This window comes from Aulostomus chinensis, chromosome 19 (assembly GCF_037954235.1).
Source record: "Aulostomus chinensis isolate RoL2024-O1b breed Wild chromosome 19, RoL_Achi_v1.0, whole genome shotgun sequence".
Taxonomy (NCBI): Eukaryota; Metazoa; Chordata; class Actinopteri; order Syngnathiformes; family Aulostomidae; genus Aulostomus; species Aulostomus chinensis.
The window spans coordinates 19,581,846-19,607,144 of NC_141338.1; the positions used below are offsets into that span (position 1 = coordinate 19,581,846).

Here is a 25,299-nt window from a genome sequence, read left to right on the forward strand (position 1 = left end):
GTCTTTCTGGTACGGAATATTTTGAAGACGTGGACTGCGGTGAATGTCCTTGGCAGCCGTTTTTATTGAAGTGAGATGAACCTAAATCCTCTCAACCTGCAGCGCTGCTGTCACACGCACTCTGCTCAGGGACACCATCAGTGGGTCAACAGCACTTTTTTTCTTTTTCTTTTTTTTGCACATTAAAAATGAGATTTCACCTTTCAGATAAATTCATAATTACAAAACAAACTGCATCATTTTCCTTTAATGTGACTTTTCTATTGTGCACAGGTGGCAGAGTCACGAGTCAGAGATAAAAAAGCAAAGACAAGCGTCTACGTACTTGATACGCACTCAAGACTGCGTAATTGCTGTGCCCCCCCCCCACCCCCGTGTATCTATAATACAACAAATGATGCGAGAGGGTTAGTGATTTGATTTATTCACTTACTTTATTTGCCATAAGCAAAATATTAAGTAGCACTACTTTCTGTAACAGTTCTACACCTTTGTTCTGAATTTCCTCTGTGAAAACACGTTAAAAATATTCTAAACGTCCCCTCACTTCACGTCAGCTGGGATGGCACTGCTTATTGTCCTCACATACTCCGATTTCATTGGGCTGCAATTCTATCTTTCTTTCCTTATCAAGATCCCCCAAAAATGACAAAAGAGGCAAGAGGATCATTGTGGGGAGATACGATTTTTCGATTATTTCACAGGTACGCCTTAAAAGTATCGCAGGTGTTGGCCTTTAAATCGCACACAAAATCACACTGATTTTAAAACATTTTAAAGCATTGGCACAGTTGGAATGACAGAAGATATGGCAACGAATTCCAGCCCAGGATTCAGGCAACGAGCCTGGGATGAGGTGAAGTCTGTAACTGATTACACGTTAAGACAACTTCTTTCCTCATGGAGCCAGCCACTGAAAAAAACGGTCATCAGAACGAGAAAATACAAGCAGATAGAGCTCTCAGGTAATCATCGGCACATTCCAGAAGACAAAACAGCTCCGTAGTGTTTTATGTTAACAACACAGCTACATCCACATCTGTAACCACTGGAATTATTCATAAGAAGGGATTTGGCACATGTAATTGGACTCGGGAGGGAAGAGTCACAGCTCCGACACTCTGGCTGTGTTGGAGTCCCGTTTTCACCGCTGTGCAGTCAAAGATCTTTCTTCTGGAAGTGAAGCTGGCGGGAGCGAGGCCAGCGCTCTTTCCTGCTCACTAAAAAGAGCAAAAAAACATTGTTTACAGAATCTGCAGCTCTGATCCAACAGTAGTTCGACACATATTCAAGCAGTCTGCATCAGAGACGCACGCTTTACGCGACAGTCCATCCTTGATTCTACACTGAATGTAATGTCCCACACTCACATATCCTTGTTGTTCTCTGATTTAGTCGCTAAAACGAAGAAAGCAGACGTCCCATCTGAGCTGGGAGCAGGTGAGAAGCCCCAGTAGAAGCACAAATAAAGATCAGCCTCACATGAACCCTGCTGCCTGAACTGAACCTGAAATTTCATGTCATCTGTGTCCAAGTGTGTTGCCTGTTTGAAGTACTCGTGCAATGTGTGTGTGAGTATGTGTGTGTGTGGGGGGGGGGGGAGGGGGGGGGATTAATGTATTAAATATATATATTTTTTTTTAGCCTGGTGGATTTCATGTCGTATAGGAAGTACAATTAATAATTAATATGGCTTCAAGTCGAAGGAAATAATGGACAATAAAGATTTCAGGGCCTTTTTATGGACACTTCTAGAAATGCTGATGTCTTCCCATCCAGGACTCACATAAGCATTCAGTTATTATTATTATTCAGTTGAAGAGTAATAAATCGGATGATTTATTTTATTCGATTTTGCGTGTCGAGAATAAAGTCCAAATGTGGAGATTAAATCCGTCTGAGCTCCTCTTCTTCAGGATAAACTGTTTTATTGTGTCCTCCGTGCGTGGCATGAAGGCGTGGACGCCCGTGCCTCGGCCCATTGCCAGGGATTTTAGTTTACACAAATGTGTCTGCCTCTTCCAAGTTAGTGTGATTTCTCCTCCTCTCTACACTTATTACCGCACTGTTTTTTGGGTTTAAGGAGAGAGGATTTGAAGTTCAGATCACAAGGCATTTTGGAGAGTGGTCCAGTAATACAGTCAGCTTTAAAATGCTTCCATACAAGTGATATACAACCCATGGCCAGACATAACACTGGGACATGGGAATGATTTAAAAAAAACCAATAAGAAGAAATATGGCTTCTTCCAGAGTCCACTGTGTATGCTGAATGTTGCTGAGACAAATGGAGTGTGCAGATTTCCTTTTTACTCTCCCTGCATCTTTTGAATCCCAGCGGTTTCAGTGAAGAGGCTTTGAGATTAACCCAGACGTCTGCAAGCTTCCAGCAGAGCCCGAGCAGAACTGCATAATGTGGGCTGACGAACGGCTTCATATAAGCCTGAATGAGGATTTTGTGGTTACGTAAGAGAAGTGCTGTAGAAAAAGTGAATTCAGGGACCTTGGGGTTTGTCACTGCGAGCATTAAGGGAGGTGGAGGGTTCAGGCTCAGCTGAAACATACAGTCCAGAGACTTTGTGCCACAAAAGAGGAAAGTTTCAAGGTTGCATATTTTGTTCGTCTATCCTTCTGCTGAAATGTTGTCTTTGTGCTGAAGAGAACAAGAAATCAGATGAAAAGTTCGTGGATGTCATTTTGCTGCTTACGTTTTATGGACGCTTGGACACAAACGACTGATCAGCTCCAGCTGGGCTGCCTAGGTGAGAGTGTGTGACGCTGTAAATGCAGAGACACCCAGTGACCCCTGAATTCAAAGTGACTACACACAAGCACCACCCCCACCGCCACCGGTGGCGGCGGCGCTGGTGGAGCAACTGACAAATATAAAGTAGTCGAAGAATCTCTCCTCCATGAGGTTTGTAATTTTTAGTTTTCACTGAATCTGTTTACAAGAGGTATCGTTATAAGAGGGTGACAAAACATGAAGAACACCCGTAACCCTGGATAGCACAGGTCGCACCCACCAACAAGTCCAACTTAATCACGCCAATTTCAAACAAATTCTAATAAAATTGCTTCATACCAAGTAGACATCCAGTTCAGAGTCTGACAGGCTTCTGCTGGGCGAAGGCAGAGGATCATCCAGAGCGATGGTTGAACTGGAGGCTCGTCTGTCCTCACTGCAACACGCGTGCACAAAGTAAAAGAACGTTTCTGAGCGTGCGAAATGTCAGCGTCACTTCTGGTGATGATCACGATGAAGGGGAAATCCCCTCAGTCCTCCAAACTTCACAACAAAGCATGTACTTTGTCTGTCCTGTCAAAAATGACCCCTGCCACTTTTTCCGATTTGTCACTACTTTGGCTGTTTGATGTTTTATTGTAGTCAAAATGGTATCTCCTTTTAAAAGGTGTTCAGTTTACACATCATTTTCTTTTGCACAGTCACATCACACTGATCTCTTGGACTGTGTTGTTCTGCGCGTGCGTGCAGCGATGAATGCACATGTACTCGACCTGTTTCCAAGGTCCTCGTCATCCTCACAGGTGGACTGGAACGACACAGCAGGTCTTGGCAAAAGATCTGGTTGCTTGGAGGAACTATAAACTGTTGCGATAAGCAGATAAGAACTCACTGAATCAAGGGTTAACATTGAAGAATCAACATCTGACGTATAAATGAGAATAAATAAACGACGTCTAATATCGTGCAGAAATCTTCCTTCAAGCTTACAGTTGTCATTCAGGTTGTTCATGCTCTGGGCTTTCTTCTCGTCCTTCTTCTCCTCCGTCTGAGAGGACAGAAACTCCTGGGAGGCTGACTTTGTCGCGTAGAGGGAATTCTTCTTCCTCTTTGACGAAGCTCCTCTCAGAGCTAGAGCGCCAGAGTGTGTGGATGGAAGATAAATGCAAACGCAATACGGAGCACACAAGTCAAGCCAGTGGGAGAACTTACGATGGATCTTTTTGAAGACAGTTGAGCCCATGAACTTCAGAAATCTGTCTGCATAAAAACTTGGCCGGTGAACTGACACAGTGTCCTGAAAAAGCAAAGCAAGCTGTTAGGGAGAGACACACAAACACAGTCGTGACACGCACACACAATTATTAATGCAGATACGTATCCTTGCGCATGGAATTTGCATCATCACCGTAACACCAGCCAACACAAATCCATCATGTGTCCTTTCGTTCCGCAAGATCGAGGACACGAACCACCTCCCTCTCTGATTGCCTGCGGGAAATCACTTTGTGGTTCTGCAGCAGAACTGAACAGAGATCAAACCGAGGCTCTCCTCATCCGCACCAAATCCACGCTGACACAGTCTGACGGTTTCGCCTCACCATCAACGCCTCCTCAGTTTCTCCTGTAGCTCAGGTGAGGAGTGTGGGCATCGTCCTCGGCAGCACGTTAACATTCAAAGCCCACATCAAGAATATCAATCATATCAATCGCCCTCGGCCCCTCCTCACATCCAACAGCACTGCCATCCTGGTTGCCCTTCTCTTCTCTTTGGCCTCCCTCTCAAGTCTCTCCAAAAACGGACCCAGAACTCTTCCAGGTCAAATATTGCATGGACTTTTACGATTCTGCTGCTTCATAACCTCCCTCCTCCATTCCCCTCTGAGCTCTTGCACATCAACACGCCGACCTGCACTCTCAGGTCTTCCTCTTCCATCCACCTCAACGTTCCACCTGCCCACCGTGAGGTCTGGAGCTTCAAGCTGCTCTGCCACCCACCTTTGGAACGCCCTCCGTCCAGACATTTGGATCATCACTTCTCTCTCCACATTCACAGGTGCTCTCACAACTCATCTGTCTAAACTTGCATATTCTAATTAATCACCGTTCCGTTCGCACATTGATGGAACGCTTAATTTTCTTGACTGTAGGTTTGTCTTATTAATATTTCTTACCTTTCTATAATGTTTTGTTTGGACCTCTGCCCTGACCTTGAGAGCCTTGACAGGCTCCTATGAATAATAACATTAACAATAACAATAACAATAACAATAATAATAATAATAATAATAATCGTATTGTTATTATCATTATTACTAAAACTTTTCAAGGAGAAGGAGGAAGATGTGACGTACCCCATCATGCACTAGAGCTTTCCAAGAATGTTCCACTTTCTTAATTAACCTGAAATTGATTAAAACAACATGACGCATGTGCACATGATCGGTGTGTCTGATATGTCAGGCATGTTACAGAATAATTACAGCTTTTTCGTGAGTTAACGAATGTGTTATGAGGTGTAGTGTAGTGAGATGGAAAGTGTAAATTGAATTTATCTACCAGTTTTGTGATTACATTTTAGGCTTCAACTGAATACAAATTCGGTGTTTTACAGATTAACGACATGTTTCACCTTTTCTTGTGGAAGTAAAACATGAGAACCTTTGACACTGAAGAGAAACGTACTGTAATTCACTTACAAAAAGTCAAAGTCAGTCTCCAGTGTGTGTGTGTGTGTGTGTGTGTGTACCTGTAGGACTGAAGGATGTCTATGATTCCTAAAAAGATGAGCAGGTTCTCATCTTTGTGTTTGGCAGGAATTCCACCCAAACTGAAAAAAAAAAAAAAAGTTTCAATGATTTGCCTTCATGAAATCTCAGTGGAAAACAAGCCCTCTGGGTGTGATGGTGCGTGCATAGGCACTCATCAACATTTGTGCCAAATATTCCCAGCTATGATGGCACATACCGAGGGATTCCTCACAACTCAGTTGTTCAGAGGACATGTTTGCGTAAAGGTAATACAAAAAAAATGCAAAATAGAAATTTAAACCAACAAGACCGGGTCAAAAACATAGCTCGACCTGTTTAAAATGTGGCCACAGGGGCGGTCGGCACGTCCATAATGTTACTTTCTGGGTATTAAAGGTTCATGTAGTGGCCCCAGACACGTTGTTTTTAAACAGTTAGCATTGGAATCGTTGTATTTGCACAGATTTCTTGTGTAAGAGCAGCCTCTCATGGGTAAACCCGTTTGCTGTCCTACAGAGACTTCTGACATCACGATGAAAGCTCGGTCTCACGTGTTGTCGTCTGCCACCGGCTCAGGGTCCTTCACGTTCCCCTGGATGGCTTCCAGGGCAGTGGAGTAGAGGACTTTCTGACCTTTCCTGCTGTCACATCGGCTCCCCCTGCTCAGAGGCTTCTGGTCCAGGACGTGTATCCCCAGCAGGAGACTGTAGTCCATGATTTTGAAGCTCTCGAGGACCTGAAGAAATGGAAATGTTACCGACGAATACAAGGAGCAAAAAGCTGCTCATCATGCACAGCTGCAAGGCACATTTTTTAGTCTCGCTGTGGCTCAAACGGTTTTATGTCAGGGATCTTCAGAGCCTCATCCAGCCGGTTCTGCTTTTCAGTGCTGAGTTCGACCTGCAGGCTGCATTTACAGTGTAAATTTGAGGGGAAAAGTCCGTTTGGAACACTTGCATCCAGGGGTGCTGCTGGGGGAATTTGGGCTTGATGAAAACCCCTGATAGTGCTGGGACCACGGAGTTGTACAGAAGAGTGTGAACTTAAAACAAACACAATATAAATAATGATCTCAGGCGAATTTAAGTCGCATTTGTTTCCGCAAGTTTTCAGTCTTATAGTGGTGCCATGGGCGGACCAGTATTGTAAACAAGCCAGTCCTGTTAAAGGTCTAAATTTGGATCCAAAACCAAAGGTACAGTACAACATAAGCCTCAATCCCTCCATCCAAACACTGATGTCATGAGGTAATGCATGTAAACAAAGAGGTCTTTGAGCACTGTTACCTAATACACTGACTGAGGCCACAGTATGAGCCCCTTAGAGCCAGACTGGCCACTGTGTGCTCCAGCTGCTCAGCCTGATCCTGAGTCAGGTGCTGCGCTCTGCTGGGTGTTAATCCTCCATCAAGCCATCACTTTTGTTTCACACTAACAGGCAGGAGCTAATGAGTGCATCATGAGAGCTTGAACTGACGTGTCATGGTTGCTTAATGCTATTGCGCCCACGCAGCGAGGCTGTGTCGAAAGAAAAGGGTACCCTTAACTAATCGCGTTCTCAGTTCTTTTTAATTCGGTATATTTTGAAATACCGTGCAAACACACCTGACAGTCTCTTTGCAGAGTCTTGATCAGGGCGTTGTAGGTGTCCAGGTCAAAGTGCAGGCCTTCGTGCATCTCCTGGAAGTCCAGGTCTTTGAAAGTGGGCGAGAACTTCAAGCGCTCTTTGCGGGAGGCTCTGCGTTTGTAGGAGGAGCCCTTCAGGTCGTACTTGTAGTGTATTTTAATGGCACGTGGCAGCACATTGTTCATCACTACCACCCGGACAGTGATGCCGCAGCACTGGATGCAGTAAAGACCGTAGAACTTGGGCAGCAGAGTCCTGGGATTCTGGTTCAGGTTCTGTAGACATAAAAACAAACAAACATGACAGAGAAGAAAAGCGGATCGTTTTAGCCTCAACAAACGTGCAACAGCGTCGGGTGGTTTAGTGTTGTTGTTGTTCGTTGTTTGTTTTTGCCAGGTGTGGCTCTGTTGGGGCCAACCCTCCCATACAACCCCCCCCCCCCCCCCCACACACACACACCTATTTTCATTTCATCTAGTTACTGTTCAACTGTCCCAACTACAGTTCTCTGAAACCACAAAAATAAAACAGTATAATAGTTTCTCTGCGGAAGGAGAGGTGGGTCCAGTCACCCAGCCATGAGGGGCCCACATGGGCTCTGATATGGGGGCCTCCACTGGGCAATAGAGAAGAATACACACTTGGGTTCTCGGATATATCACACATCCAATACAAGTAGCCAATGCAACAACAGCAACAATTTAGGAGTGAAAACAAAACCTGTTATCGAGAGAAGAATGAATTCATCAATAGATGACCAATAACCAGTTGTGCAGTGTAAAATTGGGAAGCTGTTTTGTTTGATCAGTTTGAGTTATAGAAGCGATGGTTCCGCCTTCTTGTGTGAAACGACCACGTGTCACAAACTCATCTAAGACCTCTGCACCGGGAGGGCTGGCGGTGCCGCGCACAGGGCCTTTACTTTTGAACGAGTACATTTCAGAGCTCTTAAATTTAAGACTGAATCAAATCAAAGATGAACAATAATAATCACAATAACAACAACAACAACAACAATAGTACCTCATGTCATTTCCGGTTGCCACCAGGTGGCATCATAATAAACAAAATGTAAGGAGTCCTTTGTTAACCTGTGGTACAGCCTTCCACCATGTTGAGTGAAAATCAGCCACAGAAAACATAGTTGCTTAAAAAAAAAAAAGGTATTGTACCACGAAAGGAAAGTCATCATTGCAGGGCTTTAAATATTAATGTCATTAAATGTTCATTTTGATGGTAATGCATTTTCAAAGTAAAAGCCTCATAAAAACGTGCTCACGGTGTGCATGTCAATGTAGGAAGTGTTTACCATGTAGTAACCAGGAAGTAGCTTTTGCAGGAACTCAGCCTCTTTATGCTGCACAGTCTTGATAATGAACTCGTCATCGCTTGTGAGGTAGAACCAGGAACTGCTGGCGCCAGCGTTGGACAGCTCGATCAGAGGCTCGTTACAGATGGAGTACTGCCATGAAGAAGGACACGGCGGGCTTAGCATCACACAGGACTGCGGTCAAATCAAGAGAAACACCGAAACAGACGATAATGGGAACGATGACGTGATATTCACTGCGTGCTCACCAGATAGTCGTCGGGTTTGATACCAAACAGCTCCCTGAAATAACGAAAGGCCAGTGGTGCGTACGTTTTTAGACGGAAATCTGGGAAGTGATGTGCTGGCGTCAGGTTGCTGCCCTCACTGGAGGACACACACAGCGTTAGTAAGAGAAAGATTACACAACTGAAGACCTTAGCGCTGCAAACGCTCGTTTTCTACTGCAAATCTATTGAAGGTCTGCAGGGATGACGTTTGTTTGGACTTCACCCCAGAAGTCAGCATGGCCACCGTGACCTCTGTGGCGCTGGCAGACATGCATGCAGCACCAGGCTTGCTTACTTCAGGTTTTAGTCCTCAGGTTGTGTTGATGGACACACAACCAGTTGCATATAGGCGATATTTTAAAGTGGAAGTAATAAAAGACCTCATGACAGTAATGAAATAATAACTATTCTTTTTCTACAGGCTTAAGTGGGGAACATGGACCCAGAAATATACGATTATATATTAGATTTTAATCTTTTGGTTATACAGTACAGGAAATTACTGTGTTCTTGGAATAGAACGTGCACTGATAAGAGGCAGTCTGGGATTTAGAAGATCAGCTTACTCCGACGGCTGAAAAATATTGTTTACTGGGGTTTGTGGATTATACAGAGGAATTTGCTTTCCTTGCTGCTAAGTTTTGTCAATTCAGTTGTAGAAACTGTAGCACGCGGGCGCACACACGCACACGCAAACACTAAAAGAGAAGAAAACACAAATTACACCTTGTTATAAAATGGGAGAACATTTTATGCAAATGAATGAGTGTGTACCTGGGCAAGAAGACACTTTCCACCACAGAAAAGTCCTGCATGAGAACATCTCTGTCTGGTTTGGAGCTGAGGTTCCCCACAGCGTAACCGATGCCCAGCTGAATGGCTCCTTTCAAGGCAGCAGCTGTGGGCTAACAAATCATAACAGGAAGGAGATTCGCAAATCAAATAAAAACATCTCTCTTTCCGGAGCCTAAAGGTTCAAAATACAACTAAAATCTTAAGAAGAAATGGACAGACACTCACGGCCCGTGAGGGAGGATAATGACAAACTGAATTACTTGTAATGACCAGCAGGGGGCGACTAAGAAGTCCTAATAACTACACGTCTATGAGATAACGGCCCTGCTTCTCACCTTATCACCCCAGTAAACATTCTCCTAGTGGCTTTATGTCCTCAATTGCTATGAACAGCACTGCAAATTATTTGGGGGGAGTAAAGAGCTGCGGGGGTGTCGTTGCTGACCGTCCTGCTTGTCGGCGTCACCGTGGGTTCCCTCCACCAAAAGCCCATGGAAATTGTAGACAGGGTTTTGGTTTATTGCAGAAAATCAGTGGAACCCATCTTGAAGCCCAGGTGCAACAGTTTGATTAGAACACTGTCATGATGGATGGCTTTCATGTTGCCAGCTACGCTTCCTCTCTGTTCAGTATCATGACCTGGATGTTCCAGACGGCCTTTGCCTGACTTGCTGCTTTTACGTGTGATGTTTACTGACATTTTATGCAGTAGGAAAAAAAAAAAACACGTTACAATAGCTTAAGCTTGTGCTTACCACAGACCTCGTTTCCTGCCTTGACTGAGAATCCATTCAAAAAACACTGTGGAGCCGGACGTTCAACAATACTGTCATTTTCAAGGCTGCAGCTATCGATTCTTTTAGTAATCCAGTGATCCATCGATTACTCTGGCGATTCAACGAGTAATCAGATAAGAAGTATTGCCCATTCTGCAGTTTTCTCTGATTACGTTACTTCAGGAAAGCTGAGTGATAAGAAAGTTGGGTCTGTTGTTGGACCCAAGCTTGTCACCCTGGAGGAGGTGGCGGAGGACAGGATGCTGGCAAAAGTGCTCGCCATCCTGGACAATCCCTCTCACCTCCTCCACAGGACACAGGACAAGCTGAAGAGCAGCTTCACCAGCAGACTCATTCAACCGCGCTGCTCTGAGGAGCGAGACAGGAAATGGGTCCTTCCTACCACAATAAGACTTTACAGCTCCTCTTCCTCTGTCGGAGCCACACTCCCAGAACTGCACTCACCCCTGCACTGTCTTTGGCACAGTCTGGTTCCATATTCTTATACCCATTTTACCTGTTGCATGTATATCCTGTACAGTCAGGTATTAATACGCTTATGCTATATATCATATTATACCATATCTGTGTGCATATACTTATATATCAATATTTATACATATAATTATTCTATATATTATATTATATTATACTGTACTACTATTATTATGCTATATACTGTATTATTAGTGGTAGCGATTACATACCACCATATCATCAGTATTATTATTATTATTATTATTATTATTATCATTATCATTTTGCCACTGCACCTCACCCACCTACTTATTTATCTTTTATTAGGGCCTGAGCGCGAAGGTTCTTTGGGCTCAGGCCCTATTGTTTTTTTTTTATCTTGTGTTTTCAAGTGTTTCTGTCCTATTCTTATTTTTATTTCTACTCTTCTTCTACATTAATATATTTATTCCATATTTATAGTATTTTTTATTGTAGTATTATTTATTATTTATTTTTGGTGTCGATGTCATTCACCTTCACGTTAGTTTCCGCCGTTTTAATGAACTCCATCGTCAACAACAAGTCTGAAAACTGATGAGGGTGAATTTAGACACGGAAACCACAAATAAACACGAGTACCAATTTGGAATAGTTTTAAATCTTCTCCCTGGACAGGAGAAGACATGGATCTTATTGCTGACCTGAACTGTAATTTCAATTTCTGCCAAGAATTAAACAAAAAAGTTCATAGAACAAAGTCTCTACGTGAGCCAGAAACTTGATGCTGGTCAACTGTGACTGGATCCAAACAAAACACGCGTATTTCATTATCATTCAAACAACAAAATGTCATTCCTTTGAATAAATATCACAAAGCTGATCGTGGTCACGTACCTTTTTATGATCCTTGGACACTTTAGAGGCTTGGCTTCCTCTTCCTGCACTGTCGCTGCTGGTGGTTGTTGCCATCTTTTGAACAGAGAGAACTTAATCAGAGGGAAGCTCCGGTGTCCTTCCTCCAACCTTCACACCGACTTCCTTTTTCCCCTAAACGATGAGCGGATGGACCCTGCAGGGTTATGTGATTGACCTTGAACGGACGTTTCTACTTCATTTTCCAGTTGCCTCGCTCCTGTGGAGTCAGAGAGAGAGAAGATGAGTTCTACACAAGCTGGAGAATACTTGCGAGAGGATGGGTGGTCATTGATGCTGTGGCAGTGCTTCCCGCTCTCTGCCTCTCTATCTGATCACTTACAAAGTTTAAAATGTGCAGAGCTCTCTGTCCGGGGCGCTGCCTCCTTCTGAGAGAACCTCAGTGTGTGTGTGTGTCTTAAACTCCACAATCCCACACACCCACGCCTGATCCCACTTAAGACGGATTGGTGAAACATTACGTACAAAACCCCTCTATTTTATAACACCAGTGAAAACAACAAATAAACGGCCTGCTTCATTTCTTTAAGGCTCATCGCTGATTGAGTGCCATCTTGATGCTTCAGGAGAACTGAAGCAGCCGCTGTCGTATTTAGAGGAGTTACATTTGCCTCAGCCTTTTTACCTTGAAACATTTTGAGGAATATCAGCCTCCACTCAACATCTCGTCATCGCCCGCCGGTTGCTGATGTCCTTTAACATCAATCAGTAACTTCGAATTCTCATCAGTGAGGCAATTAGTTGTGGAGGCGTGCATAAAGCACAAAAACATTAAAAAAAACAAAAACAAACAACAACTATACATGAATTCAATCGCCCCTTGTCAGCAAAATGCTTAGATGATAGAAAAGATAAGATGTGATGAGATAAAAGCATCAGCAGAAGCTCCATCCCCATCCTAACAATGACAGGATGTACGATCAAACCCTTGACACCCCAACTGATTCACCATTATCAAAAAAATAATAGTTTATGTTCTTGTTTTCAAGCTGATGCTAAAAAGTGGAGATTGTTCATTTGTCCACAGTACATAGAATAGATCATTTCAGCTGTGATGCAAATGAGCGCAGCAGGCCCGAGAGGTAAAACTGGTAACACATTTGTTGTCGTCACAGGTTCCTAGGAAGGTACTGAACGTGCACAGAGTGGCGTTGGAGGAACACACACCTGATCTCAGCTGCGGTCTGAGGGGAAGCGGCGTGTCGCGAATTCGTGACACTCGGCCTCAAGGGGGTCAAGACTGCAGCTTTGCAGGAAGATCCTCTTGTCTGTTATGGATTCATGGAATTCTTCCAGCTGCAGACAATATTCTGATTTTCATCCCTATTTCAGAGTAGACCAACCCAGTTAGTAACGCCTTGACATGCAACGAAGCACCCTAAGTAGTTGATAACAATCCTGTTCAAGTCCAATCCTGCTCACATGTAAATGCCTCAGAAAAGAAACGTGACGGTGCAACAGCTGTCGTGCGTGGCCGCGTGCACGTGTACAGTGTTCTGAGCAGTGAAGGGTGAAAGTGTTTTCATCCCGGGCCTGTTTCAGTACCGACGTGCCGATCCTGACAGACGTGATGATGTTTACTGCTGCGGGATGTGGTGTTGTGGTCTGACTCGCAGAGAATAAAAGTGTTTCATAAGGGTCACAAAGAGCTCGTTTGTCAAGGATCTTACTTGTGTTTCTAAAAAGACAGATTAGCAGCCATGAATGGGTTTATCCTCCGTGTGCGCGGCACAGTCGCTGGCTCGCTCCACGCTTTCTGTAAGCGAGTGATGTAATGACCAACGGAGATGAACGTGTCAGAATTGAGCATGAGTTTGACCTCCGTGCCATTGAAAAGAGTGGATTCATGCCTTTGTTTTGAGTTTTGTGTGTTTGTGTTTTTATCCTATAGTGCTTCTCAATTATATTGTTACACACCCCCACTACAGAACTGTTCTAAGTACATCTCTGAGTAACACTGTATCCTTATTAACGTTAAAGAAATCAAAAAAGAAAGAAATAGAGATCGACTTACAACAAAGAATAACTTTATTATCGTTGTTTCTAAGTCTGTAACAGAAAAGATTTAAAATGCATCAATTTGCCTGAAATTAAAACAAAAAAAAACAGGCTAATTTTCTAGCACTTGAACCATTTGATATTTTTTGGCCGACTCACAACAAAGAATAACTTTATTAACGGTGTTTGTTGAAAGAGTCGCCGGTCTCTCCTGGTCTCCCACCGTAGCTACGGGGAAGCCAAGCGCTACATTCGCTTCGTCATGTTTCCTCGTCTCAGCTTTCGGGAGACTCTCGTTTGACTCCTTGTCTCCGTCTCTCTCCGCCTTTCTTTTCATGCCTGGTAAATGTTTTTCTACGGTGTTTCTGGAGGGTTTGTTGACTGCCCCGAGCAAAACCCTCCACCACTGAGTTCATACCGCCTGCGCGCACTCTGGCAATGACAGCGCCACTGCCACCTACTGTAGCGGATGTGCAATTACACTTTATTCCAGTAACGGAAATTTACAAAAGACGCGTGTTCCGCGGGGTCACACGGGGTTACACCATCCCATGGAATGGCAGTGGATGGTGGCGTTGCCATACCCCCACAAACTGTCTTCAGACAGATCAGCCTCTACACGGTTGTTGCTGTTAGGAGGCTTCTCCTCTCCTACTAAGCCAGCCAAGGCGAGCAGCAGCAGTTGCGCCTCTGTCTGTCTTCTTTTATAGGCGTTTGTAGATGCCACAGGTTAGCACTGCACCCTGCAGCTTAGTCAGCCAAGCAGTTCCAACTATGCCTCTGAAACACCAAGGCCTCGTGATTTAAACTTATTTGAACACAGATGTGATTCATAACCTTTGTCAAACAACAAGAATGTTTTGGAGACAATTGTATATTATTATATTATTCTTTGTTAAATTTCACCCAAAAATGACACTTCGGGCATCGATCCGCTCCTCTCGTGAGGGCCAACGTTCGGCTGAAGAGTGACGTTCATAACTTGGCGCGTCGGGGCTTCAGCTCACGCCGATGACATCAGACACGAAATACTGAGGCGTTTTCTAGTTTCATTATGCTTTTCTACATTTTTTGGTTGGTCACTATTTACTCCTGTTGCTTAGTAGAGTCCAGCATCGGTATTTTGTGGACTAAAAACCAGATTTCTATTGGCTTGAAGGTGAATGGAGAACGACTGCCTTTTCATTTGTCATTTTATCCCTTTAAGCCTCTCTTTAATGTCAGTTTGGGGATTTTTGTTTTGTTTTGTTTTGTTTTGTTTTTGATTTGCTGTTTTTGTGTTTGTGTGTTGTTTCTTTCTTGTCGTGTTTCTCGTTTGTTTCTGCCGGATCCTTCTTTAAAATGAGTGCTGTTACTTTAGAAAGTGTGTGTGTGTGTGTGTGTGTGTGTGTGTGTGTGTGTGTGTGTGTGTGTGTCAGACTCCGGTGAAGTCCAGAGAATGTTTGTAGTCAACTATCACACGACATAGACAACAGTCGGCTCTCCTCATTGTATTCTCACTGCCATCCGACCCTGTCTCTGTAACTGAGGGGAAGTGCAGCTGATTTCCTCTCCTCACCATCACCATCCACTCAGCTTCCTCCACAGCAGCACACAGACGGCCTCCTTCCACCGCTAGATTTTCTTATTTTCTTACTTACCGGCAAGAAGCAGCTTGATATCCTACAGAAGCACAGTAATAACTACAATATAATCTGATAGTTGTTAAGATTTTGTCTGCTGCTTGACTTTGACCAGAAACAACAACAACAACAACAACAACCAAACCCCAAGATTGACTTGTTTACAGTGTAGTTACCACAACAGGAGGACAGCTTGGTGACAAAGTGGACAGGAAGACTACGGTGGTCTATTCAGAAACAGAAATAAACGCCATCTTACCTGAACAGGCGCGTTCTCAGATATCTGTGATAGGAGGACTGACTGCGGTGAGCTGTGCTGCAGCGAATGTTGAGCATCCCAGTCACTTCCTGTCACGCTGAGTCTCTCCGCCTACCTGTTGTACTGCACCACATAGACTGACTTGTACAGCAGCCGTCACTACCCGAGTCAGTGGGGCAACAGAGCACTCTACATATTCTGGCATATTTGATTTTCCAACTCGTTCCAAACTAAATGCACTGCACTGCCGGCCTTGATCGTCTTGAAGTCTTGCGTTCAAAAAGTGGAGTCATCACACGGCTGAGTAACGGCCGAGTCATTTCCTGTTTGGTTCATCTTGATAAGAAAGAGCTTACAAACAGATGGAACGAAAGATGAAATTCACACACGGCTTCATGAAGTTCGTCTTCATTTCTAATAGAACTCCGTCCATCCATCCATCCATTTTTTACCTCTTATCCTGTTAAGGGTCATGGGGGGGTGGAGCCTATCCCAGCAGCCTTCGGGCGAGAGGCGGGGTTCACCCTGGACGGGTCACCAGTTCTAAAAGAACTCGTGTTTTATTTTTCATTTATGATTATGTTTAGATTTCGGTTTGTTTGTTTTGGTCTAAAGTGTTCCAGAACACGAGGAGCTGATGCTGGTAATCACAGTGTAATTATGGCTTTGCTGTGATGGCGAGGGAGGGCTGCCCGTTGGCCTGACCGCTGTGTGGCAGAGATGCCAGGTGAAACATTACAGAGAAAGAGGACGTCTTCACAGAGCAGCTGTGGGATGGAGACCCCCCTCAAGACCCCCCCTGAAGTCCAGACTGTTGAAATGATGGTGCAGGAAGACGGTGTGGGTGAGACTGGTAGCAGATGAAGGAATCAGTGACTCTGCAAAGACCAGGCAGCGATGGGGGGGAGGGGTGTGTGTGTGTGTGTGTGTGTGTGTGTGTGTGTGTGCGTGTGTGTGTGTGTGTGTGTGTATGTGTGTGCGTGAGAACAGCAAACCATGACTGAGCAGAAAGAAAGAGACGTATCTAAAATGACAGCAGCAGTACGATGGGCCAGCCATGACAGTGTGACACCGCGCTGCTGGACAAGAAGTGATCAGCTGGAGACGACTCAACTCGGCTGAACTCCCGTTGATTGACAGCTCGGATCTGACTGGGCGAGAAGTGAGACTGACAGAATAGGGATGAGATGTGAGCCTCACACCTGAGAGCAGCACAGCCTCTCTGCAGCTTCATTAGCAGCGCTACACACTGCTGCGTTCTACAAGGGCACACGAAGCAACATGAGAGACCCGCGTTTCCATGTGAAGGTACGGATGTGGGTTTGCCCCTCGGGAATGAGATGGATGGAATGTGTGGGAATGTGTGTGCAAAACACAACCGCAAACACGGAAATCTAGATTTTGGATGTCCTGGTGAACTGTGGTTGGGGTGTAGTCAGTCAGCCCAGTTGCTGCAGGCTGTGTCTCCATCACGAGGAGGGATGAACTGATGAACTACCTTCACCTGTGCAAGAGGAGGACAAGGAGGCCCTGATGAAGGGCAGAAGGGCTCGATGAACAGCAGCTTAGGACATGAGGATGGGGATGAAGTCAAGCCCCCATTTGTCCTCATTTTTGATGAAAAGTATATACATAAAGTATTTATAAAGTATATAAATCTATCAGTATCTCAATCCTTCTTAGTGTGTGCTGTATTATTTGGTAACCTTCTCAGTTCTGCAGCACTGAGAAGGTTGAATGTGGCTGACTGCCGCTTCTTCTTAAAAATCATACTTAAGTTCTCCTGAACTGAGACTGGGATGTTGAATGTGTTAAATATCGCATCTTATTGCTGTGTTAGAATCTAACATGGCACCATAAGCTGCAGAGGCGACGTAGTCAAAATTTGTTGTTTTTGTCCACGATCTCCTCCCTGTGTGTACTCCGAGTCGCATTCGCGTGAGAGCAACTGTGTCCCATGGTGCCCACGCGTGCTGAGGTCAAAGCCTTTTCTAAGATGGCCGAAGGAGAGCAGAATTTGCCGGATGATTAAAGCTCACCCCTGTCTTTCTGCTTGACGCCCAGAAACCCAGTGCTGCTTCCTTTCTCTTCATTTGACAACCCAGAACTCAAAAGTTCCACCTGCCTCCATCTTATTTCCTTCCCTGCCTGTGTCTGACGAGACTTGCTGCCCTTCCAGACAAAAGGAGCACATGCGTGAAAGGTCTCTGCAGCTTCGTGGTAGTTTGTAGGCCCTCAAATCAGAAATACCTGGGAATCCTAAACACCTGGAAAGGTGACAACAGGGTCAGCATATTTGTGTCATTCAACGTTTGAAAGTTTTCTGTAACTAATTACCTGAATATCTAAGCATAATAAAACTTTCCACATTTCAACTATATCATCTTATGTGTCGGATTGAAAAACGAGTTTACTCGTTGAAAGAAGGTGAACGAAATGTGTTGGGTTTTTTTTTTTCTCCCAAAGAGCTGCACACTCACACCCGCAGGCGCTCCACTTGAACAATTCTGCCACTCGCTTACTTTTAATTCTCCTCTTTTCAAACAGAAACCATAATTTGGGCAGTACCGGTTTGATCGTTTTGCATAGAACTGAACGACTGTGATTCAACAGGATGGGACAACCTGCTCTACTAGGGGGTGATCAATATACTAAACTAGGCAGCAACTTTCTGAGTAAGAGTGATGCTGTTATATTTTGCTGACGGGTTTGATAGAGAGATGTGCAATGATCCTGGCACGCTCTCCGTATCAGCAGACAATGTTCATTTTTTTTTGTCAGCAAAGTTTTGCCCGCGACAACGATGTGTTGATTCTTCTCGGTAAATTTGGTTTTTGTCGTCTTTAAATCTTTTCATTTTGAACCTGTACTGTTTATGTGTGTGATTTTAGATTTTCCCATTTTATTCGTTCCATCATTGCCATGTTTTTTTTGTTTTTTTTTTAAATTGACTGATTTGCATAACGGTGGTGCAGTGGTCAGCACTGTCTCCTCACAGCAAGAAGGTTCCAGGTTCCAGTCCCGGCTCCATCACAGGATCTTTCTGTGTGAGTCTCCATGTTCTCCCTGTTCCTGTGTGGGTTCTCTCTGGTACTCCAGCTTCCTCCCACAGTCCAAAGACATCAAGAGAGGACGAGGCTGATTGATACTCTAAACTGACTGTAGGTGTGACTGTGAGTGTGAATGGTTGTCTGTCTCTATGTTGGCCCTGTGATGGACTGGTGACCTGTCCAGGGTGAACCCCGCCTCTCGCCTGTAGATGCTGGGATAGGCTCCAGCCCCCCCGCAACCCTTACTAGTAAGGAATAAGCAGAAGACGACGATGGATTTGCATGAATTCTTTTATGTTATTGTGATTCTTATACATGATACAGCAGCCCTCTAGTGGCTGATTGGCACCAATGCCGCCACTGAAGCTCCAGGGGGCTGAGATTTTCTAAGCGCACACCACCCACCACGATTTAATTCACCTCAGACGTACCGCATTCACGCAGGAAACGCAGGGTGTTGCATCAAAAACAACCTCAAACCAGGAGTTTTCATCTCGACACGTGTCCATGTGAATAAACTCTTGCTTGATAATTGACCTGACAAATATGTGAGTGCCCTGTAGGGGGAGCTATTGCAGATTTAGCGCACACAGTACTGACCAGTCCACTGAGGGACGTTGTTTTCTGTGTGTTGCAGAAATCGTCCCTGCTTTTTGCTCCTCAGGTATCGGAGGCTTTATTACTGAAGGAATCAGCTTTGTCTCTTTCATCCGTCTCCTGATTGCATTTGAAAGGTTTAGGGTGAAATATTGCAAGAAAAAGTTTTTGCTAAGTGAGAGACATCATCCGCCAAGAGGTTTTCTGCTTGCGTGAATCCCATTTACTTCTATCCTGACATTTCGAGATAGTCTTTATTTTCCTTTTCTTGCCTCATTTTATTGTAGTTGTCTTTGTATCATCCCCTTTTGTGTCGTCTCTCCTCTGAGTGGGCCAGAGGTCACCTTGCTGGAGGTTTGTTTGGGTCACAGCGGAGAGGAAAGGCCGCCTGCTCGTCGGCCATCAGCACCATCAGATCAACATCCCTCTGCTAGATCTAACACGTCACCTGTCTCTGGTTTGGATGGCGGACGGTGAAACCTCTCCTGCTCGCGGTCACACACACTGAGCAGGATGCAACATCAACATAACGTTACTCTCTAAAACTCACGGTGCGTGTTATTGTGTTCAGCTCTCTTGTAGGATATTTGTCAACTTAAGCCCTCGCATTAAAAATCGAAACGTTGTTCAGATAAGTTACCAGATTATTACATACGATCACCACGTATGATCATGTGTGATGGTCATGTGTGATGGTGTTCTGGCGATGACACCCTCAGCTGCTGTTGTTCTGGGGGCTGCTCCGTCCGGCTGTGCGTATTTGGGTGTAAGTCACAACCTGGTGTCTCAGGAGGAGAAACTTTTATTTCTGAACGTTATGAAAGCAGAGGCTTCGTCAACGTAGCTGACGTTGTTACTCGCACTTCAAATGTTTAAAATGACAACCAGAGAATAAAAAGAAAGCATCTGGGAACAGTCGATGTGATTTAGAGACATAAAAGAAGATGAGATCTGAACCTATTGCGCGGCTGCAGTGAAGGAAGTGTGGCCAGTGAGTCACGGGGAGGGTCAGCGTGGGTGTTATTTGAATTGACCCCATTATAAAGAGCACAGATGTATTTGGAAAGTGCAGCAGCCAATGGGAAATTCGGACACTTCGCCGTTGCACCAGTGACTCAAACTGGTCCGTCTATATTTCTAGTCAGGTATGTACTTGTTTTGCTATTTGGAAGAAGCAAAACAACGCGCGCAGCAAGCGTGGTCCCAAAAGTAGCGTGTTCCAGTTTCCAGGAAAAAAAAAAAGTTTTCTTTGTCTTAAAAACAACCCCATTTATGTGACTGAGATTCTGCTTATATAAAATGTAATAAGAGCCTTTGGCAAGGAATTAAACAAACTTGGCGAGACTGCTTTTAGAGGTGCAACAAATCCGTGTCTCACACTGTTTTTCTGTTCATCCACAAAAGTAAGAGGGAACGGAAGAGACGGATGAGGCCTTTAACACGTGGAAGGACAGTCAGCGTACCGGTCGGTTTAATCTGTAGAGACATTCACAGCAGGGGTCATCTGATGAGTAACAACCGCACTCGGTTTATTCACACCCAGGAATCCCCCATGAGCCAGCGTGTTTGCAGCAAACCACAAAGTGATCAAATCAACTTGCAGCTAACGACATAGCTTTTCCTCCAGTTGTCCTCTGTGCTTCAGGCGCCTGTCAATCATTCTACCTTGGACCGACTACTCAGAAGACAGACCGGCGAGCTCTTACGATGGAAACCTGCGGCACATCCAAATAATCACATCAGAAGCATGGATAACACATTACAGACGTAGCGTTAGCGCCGGAGCGTGTTTACAGGTGTCCTTGAACGCCCCTCTCAGCATGCTTGCTGACTGAATCGGTTCCATTCCTTGGGAATCTACATCACATTCAGGGATTTTAGACAATCGTGCGCTCGTTTGAATTCTACTGTGCATTTAACTTTAATTAAATTTTTAAATTTAATTTTAATTTAGCGCCATATATTCCACCTTTGGGTTAACGGTTTGGAGGAGACCCTCTCTGCTTCGACATGACGGTCATTATGTTTTCATTCATCGGCAGGGGAAGTTTTTATTGGATTCCAGAGTCAACAAATCTGCAGACACCACCCGTGCATTTTTGCGTTTACAACTCTTACACATCGATGACGCCGTAGCCCCACCTCTCCTCGCACTCTTTCTGCCAACAACAGCGATAATAGCAGATTTTGTTGTGTTTATTTACATCCCACAAGTTTTATGCAGGGCTGCACGGTGGTGCAGTGGTCAGCACTGTGGCCTCACAGAAAGAAGGTTCCAGGTTCCAGTCCCGGCTCCATCACAGGATCTTTCTGTGTGAGTCTCCATGTTCTCCCTGTTCCTGTGTGGGTTCTCTCTGGTACTCCAGCTTCCTCCACAGTCCAAAGACATCAAGAGGGGACGAGGCTGATTGATACTCTAAATTGACTGTAGGTGTGACTGTGAGTGTGAATGGTTGTCTGTCTCTATGTGTTGGTCCTGTGATGGACTGGTGACCTGTCCAGGGTGAACCCCACCTCTCACCTGAAGGCTGCTGGGATAGGCTCCACCCCCCCCCCCCCCCCCCCGTGACCCTTAACAGGATAAGCAGTAGAAAATGGATGGAATCAGTTTTAGCACGAGTCAGTCCCAGTGTAGCTTGGACGTGGGGACCTTACCTGTGTCTTGTGATGTGGAGGGGTCAGCAGATGCAGCCCCTGGCTTACTCTCACACTCCAGGCCATGTTTTTAAACCTTAAATTTCAGGAGCCCAGAACTGGATCAACATACCAGATCAGTGATGAGTCCACATCAGATTGGCTTCTTGATGTGTGTCAGGTGTTCCTGAAGCACAGAGAGGCGGGCTAGAGAGCTAAAATGAGGGAGGGGAGCAAGACCAGGAGCCAAGAGCAGTTCCCCGACAGATGAATGAAGTAAAAATAAGAAAATGTATCCCAAGGATTAAATGTGTTTGAGAAAATCACAGTTGTATTATTGAGTTATCTCTTTAGCATTTCATGTAACTGATATAGCAGAAACCAGTGTTTGACGTGGTACCACATCACAAACAAACAAAAAAATTGATAAAGAATATTCATCCATTTTCTATACCACTTATCCATTAAGGGTCGTTGGAGGTGGAGCCTGTCCTAGCTAATAATGGATGAGAGGCGGGGTTCACCATCGATGGGTCACCAGTTCATCACAGGGCCATCAGGAGCAGTTAGGGGCTCATCTTGCTCAAGGGTACTTGGACATGGTCACCGGGGGAAGTGAGGATCGAACCAGCGACCCTTCAGTTGCTGAACGGCCTCTCCACCTCTGAGCCGCACCACCTCTTGATAAGAAAAATTAGAATAAAATGTCAACTGGAAGCTGCAGGATTTCAGTTGACATTTTGCTCAAATTAAACGGTTTCTCCCTATTTGGCAAATTAACTTGTGTAAATCAACCAAAAAAAAAAGTAGTTCAAGAGAGACATCTGGTGGCCATCTGAGGAGCTGCAATGTAGATGCTCAGAAAGTCATCCATCCGGTCCTCTCTCTCTGTTGTTACTGGCTCAATTGCACAAGTAATGTTGGTTCAAAAAAAAAAAACTTGATCAAATGACCTCATTATGACTAACACGAACATGCATTCAAGCTGCGTCTTCAACCACACTAAAATGAATTCAGCGGCAAAAAAACGGAGGAGACACATTCAGGTTGACCTCGAGGAAATCAAGTCCAATTATCCCTTTCTAACTGTCACCTCACAGCAAGAAAGTAAAACCATGTTGGTTTGAGAGAAGACGGCATAGATTTATGCTGACAGGGTCACAGACACACGACTGTTATTTGAATAAATGATAATTAGTGGACAACGGCACGGTGGTGCAGTGGTCAGCACTGTGGCCTCACAGCAGGAAGGTTCCAGGTTCCAGCCCCGGCTCCATCACAGGATCTTTCTGTGTGGAGTCTGCATGTTCTCCCTGTTCCTGTGTGGGTTCTCTCTGGTACTCCAGCTTCCTCCCACAGTCCAAAGACATTAAGAGAGGACGAGGCTGATTGATACTCTAAATTGACCGTAGGTGTGACTGTGAGTGTGAATGGTTGTCTGTCTCTATGTGTTGGTCCTGTGATGGACTGGCGACCTGTCCAGGGTGAACCCTCCCTCTCACCTGAAGACTGCTGGGATAGGCTCCACCCTCCAATGACCCTTAACAGGATAAGAGGTAGAAGATGGGTGAAAAATTAATAGAGTCGGTGCCTTCAGAGGAATGAGTTTGAGGGATTTCAGCCCAGAATTTTCAGAGAAAGTCTCCAGGATGCCGATGTAAACGGGTCAGTGATGAGGGAGGGGAACATCCAGTAAGGTTACTTTATTCACTTCAGGTATTTTTGAATAAAAAATAAGGCTGTAATGAAATTTGAATAAATAAGTATAATGATCATACACCTTGTAGGAGTGCCAACATCTCTTAATCTTTCATACTTAATTGAAATTTCACTAAGCCGACTTTGTGTCAAGCTTTCTGTTGAACGCTGAAGGAGTGAAATGAAGCAGATCAGAGGGGCTGGGGTGCAGGGCGTCCTGATCAAAGTGCTGTCACATGATCTCCTGGGGCCCGCAGACCAGCTGGGGTTCTTGTGCTCCGTGTTGTTGGACAAAATGAAACAAAGATGTGTTAAAGATGCAGTGGTTAGCACTGTGGCCTCACAGCAAGAAGGTTCCAGGTTCCAGTCCAGGCTCCATCACAGGAACTTTCTGTGTGAGTCTCCATGTTCTCCCTGTTCCTGTGTGGGTTCTCTCTGGTACTCCAGCTTCCTCCACAGTCCAAAGACATCAAGAGGGGACGAGGCTGATTGATACTCTAAATTGACTGTAGGTGTGACTGTGAGTGTGAATGGTTGTCTGTCTCTATGTGTTGGTCCTGTGATGGACTGGTGACCTGTCCAGGGTGAACCCCGCCTCTCACCTGAAGGCTGCTGGGCTAGGCTCCACCCCCCAGGACCCTTAACAGGACAAGAGGTAAAAAATGGATGGATGCTTTACACTGTGTCCAGATTTTGAGCACAAGGCATCAAAAGAAGATATATTAGTCTGTGCTTACTTGCCGATGGGCTGCAGGTAAATCGTGGCTAATGTAGCGCAAATTAATGATGGGAATTTAGTTTCTTTTCAGTGAGTCAGATCACTTTGGCAAGGCCCAGTTCTTTCAACGGCAAATTTGCACCTCATTTTCAGGCCTTTAGAATACAGCCAAATTTTGCACTAATTCTACAAATGATTGTTTCATTCACATATATATCCTTTGCAAATTCAAATTAATCTAAAACTTAAACATCTCAAACTACAGCACATCTCGTTTGAGAGACAGATGCCATCTAGTGGCCAGTAATTATGACCAAGGGAAGGCAGGAGGTCACATGACATAAGGAAAAAACGGAGCTATTCCTCCCCGGTGTTTCCAGCTTGCCGACTTTCCAGACCACCTTGTCAATGATTTTGATTGAATCGTGACATGAAGTAAAAACAAGTTTCAACAGGAAGCAGTTTATTTGTATATTTGGACATGTCATGGTTGCTGACAGAGAGAGAACCTGCAACTGCAGCGACGCGCCAGTGGTGAGTGTTGTCTTCCTGTTTTTGTAGGACCCCGTTTAAACCCCAAACCATGACGCTTCCTAACACTGGAGAAAGACTCCAGAAGGGATTAGCTTAGCTTAGCATGAGGACACAGGAGAAACAAATCTTGCAGGCTTGTTAAAAAAAAAAAAAAGGATTTTTGAATGATTGTTTTGCATTATTGTGCAGGTCAAATGCATCCTGCATTATAGCAAACGATAATATTGATCAGAAATGTATTACGCGGACATTTTTCAAACAGTTCAATGGAAGTTGTAGAATGCTCTATCCACACAAAAAACTGATCGAATAAAAAGTTCAGACAATTTCATAGTAAGAAGTTATGTCTGTTGAAATGATCAGCGACAGCGGTGGTGTGTGTTCTGGCTATCCAGGAATTTAAATCTTCTTCCACCAATTTACTGTAAAAAGGCCCAGGGTAGTGGACCTCCTCCTCTCATAAAGGCCCCACCAAGTCAAGCATTATTTGACTTTCACTCCCAGG

The 25,299-nt window shown here is 44.7% G+C and overlaps 1 protein-coding gene across 4 annotated transcripts; it reads right to left on the reverse strand.

The window, feature by feature from the left end:
* Positions 1-433: 433 nt before the first annotated feature.
* On the reverse strand, positions 434-15,586 carry pip5k1ba (phosphatidylinositol-4-phosphate 5-kinase, type I, beta a). Of its 4 annotated transcripts, none has more exons than XM_086187453.1 (15): positions 15,564-15,586; positions 11,646-11,883; positions 9,496-9,626; positions 8,701-8,818; positions 8,432-8,584; positions 7,101-7,397; positions 6,048-6,232; positions 5,496-5,576; positions 5,101-5,149; positions 3,959-4,043; positions 3,737-3,877; positions 3,520-3,610; positions 3,086-3,182; positions 2,709-2,778; positions 434-1,220 (listed from the first exon to the last, which is right to left on the reverse strand). In XM_086187453.1, exons 2-14 carry the CDS (start codon positions 11,718-11,720, stop codon positions 2,740-2,742), a joined length of 1,542 nt encoding a protein of 513 aa, XP_086043579.1. In that variant the 5' UTR covers positions 11,721-11,883; positions 15,564-15,586; the 3' UTR covers positions 434-1,220; positions 2,709-2,739. The 4 variants fall into 4 exon arrangements, with proteins under 4 accessions (XP_086043579.1, XP_086043578.1, XP_086043582.1 ...); XM_086187452.1 differs by lacking the exon at positions 15,564-15,586 and adding an exon at positions 12,007-12,138; XM_086187456.1 differs by lacking the exons at positions 2,709-2,778; positions 15,564-15,586 and adding an exon at positions 12,007-12,138 and having other exon boundaries at positions 438-1,220.
* Between the last annotated feature and the right edge of the window lie 9,713 nt (positions 15,587-25,299).

Excerpts from the sequence above, each read along its gene's own strand:
- pip5k1ba (XM_086187453.1), bottom strand. The coding sequence starts at position 11,720 with ATGGCAACAACCACCAGCAGCGACAGTGCAGGAAGAGGAAGCCAAGCC. Across the intron at positions 7,398-8,431 it reads TACTTCCTGGTTACTACATG|AACCTGAACCAGAATCCCAG; the intron begins GTAAACACTTCC and ends TTATGTCTACAG. Across the intron at positions 4,044-5,100 it reads AAGCTCTAGTGCATGATGGG|GACACTGTGTCAGTTCACCG; the intron begins GTACGTCACATC and ends TTGCTTTTTCAG.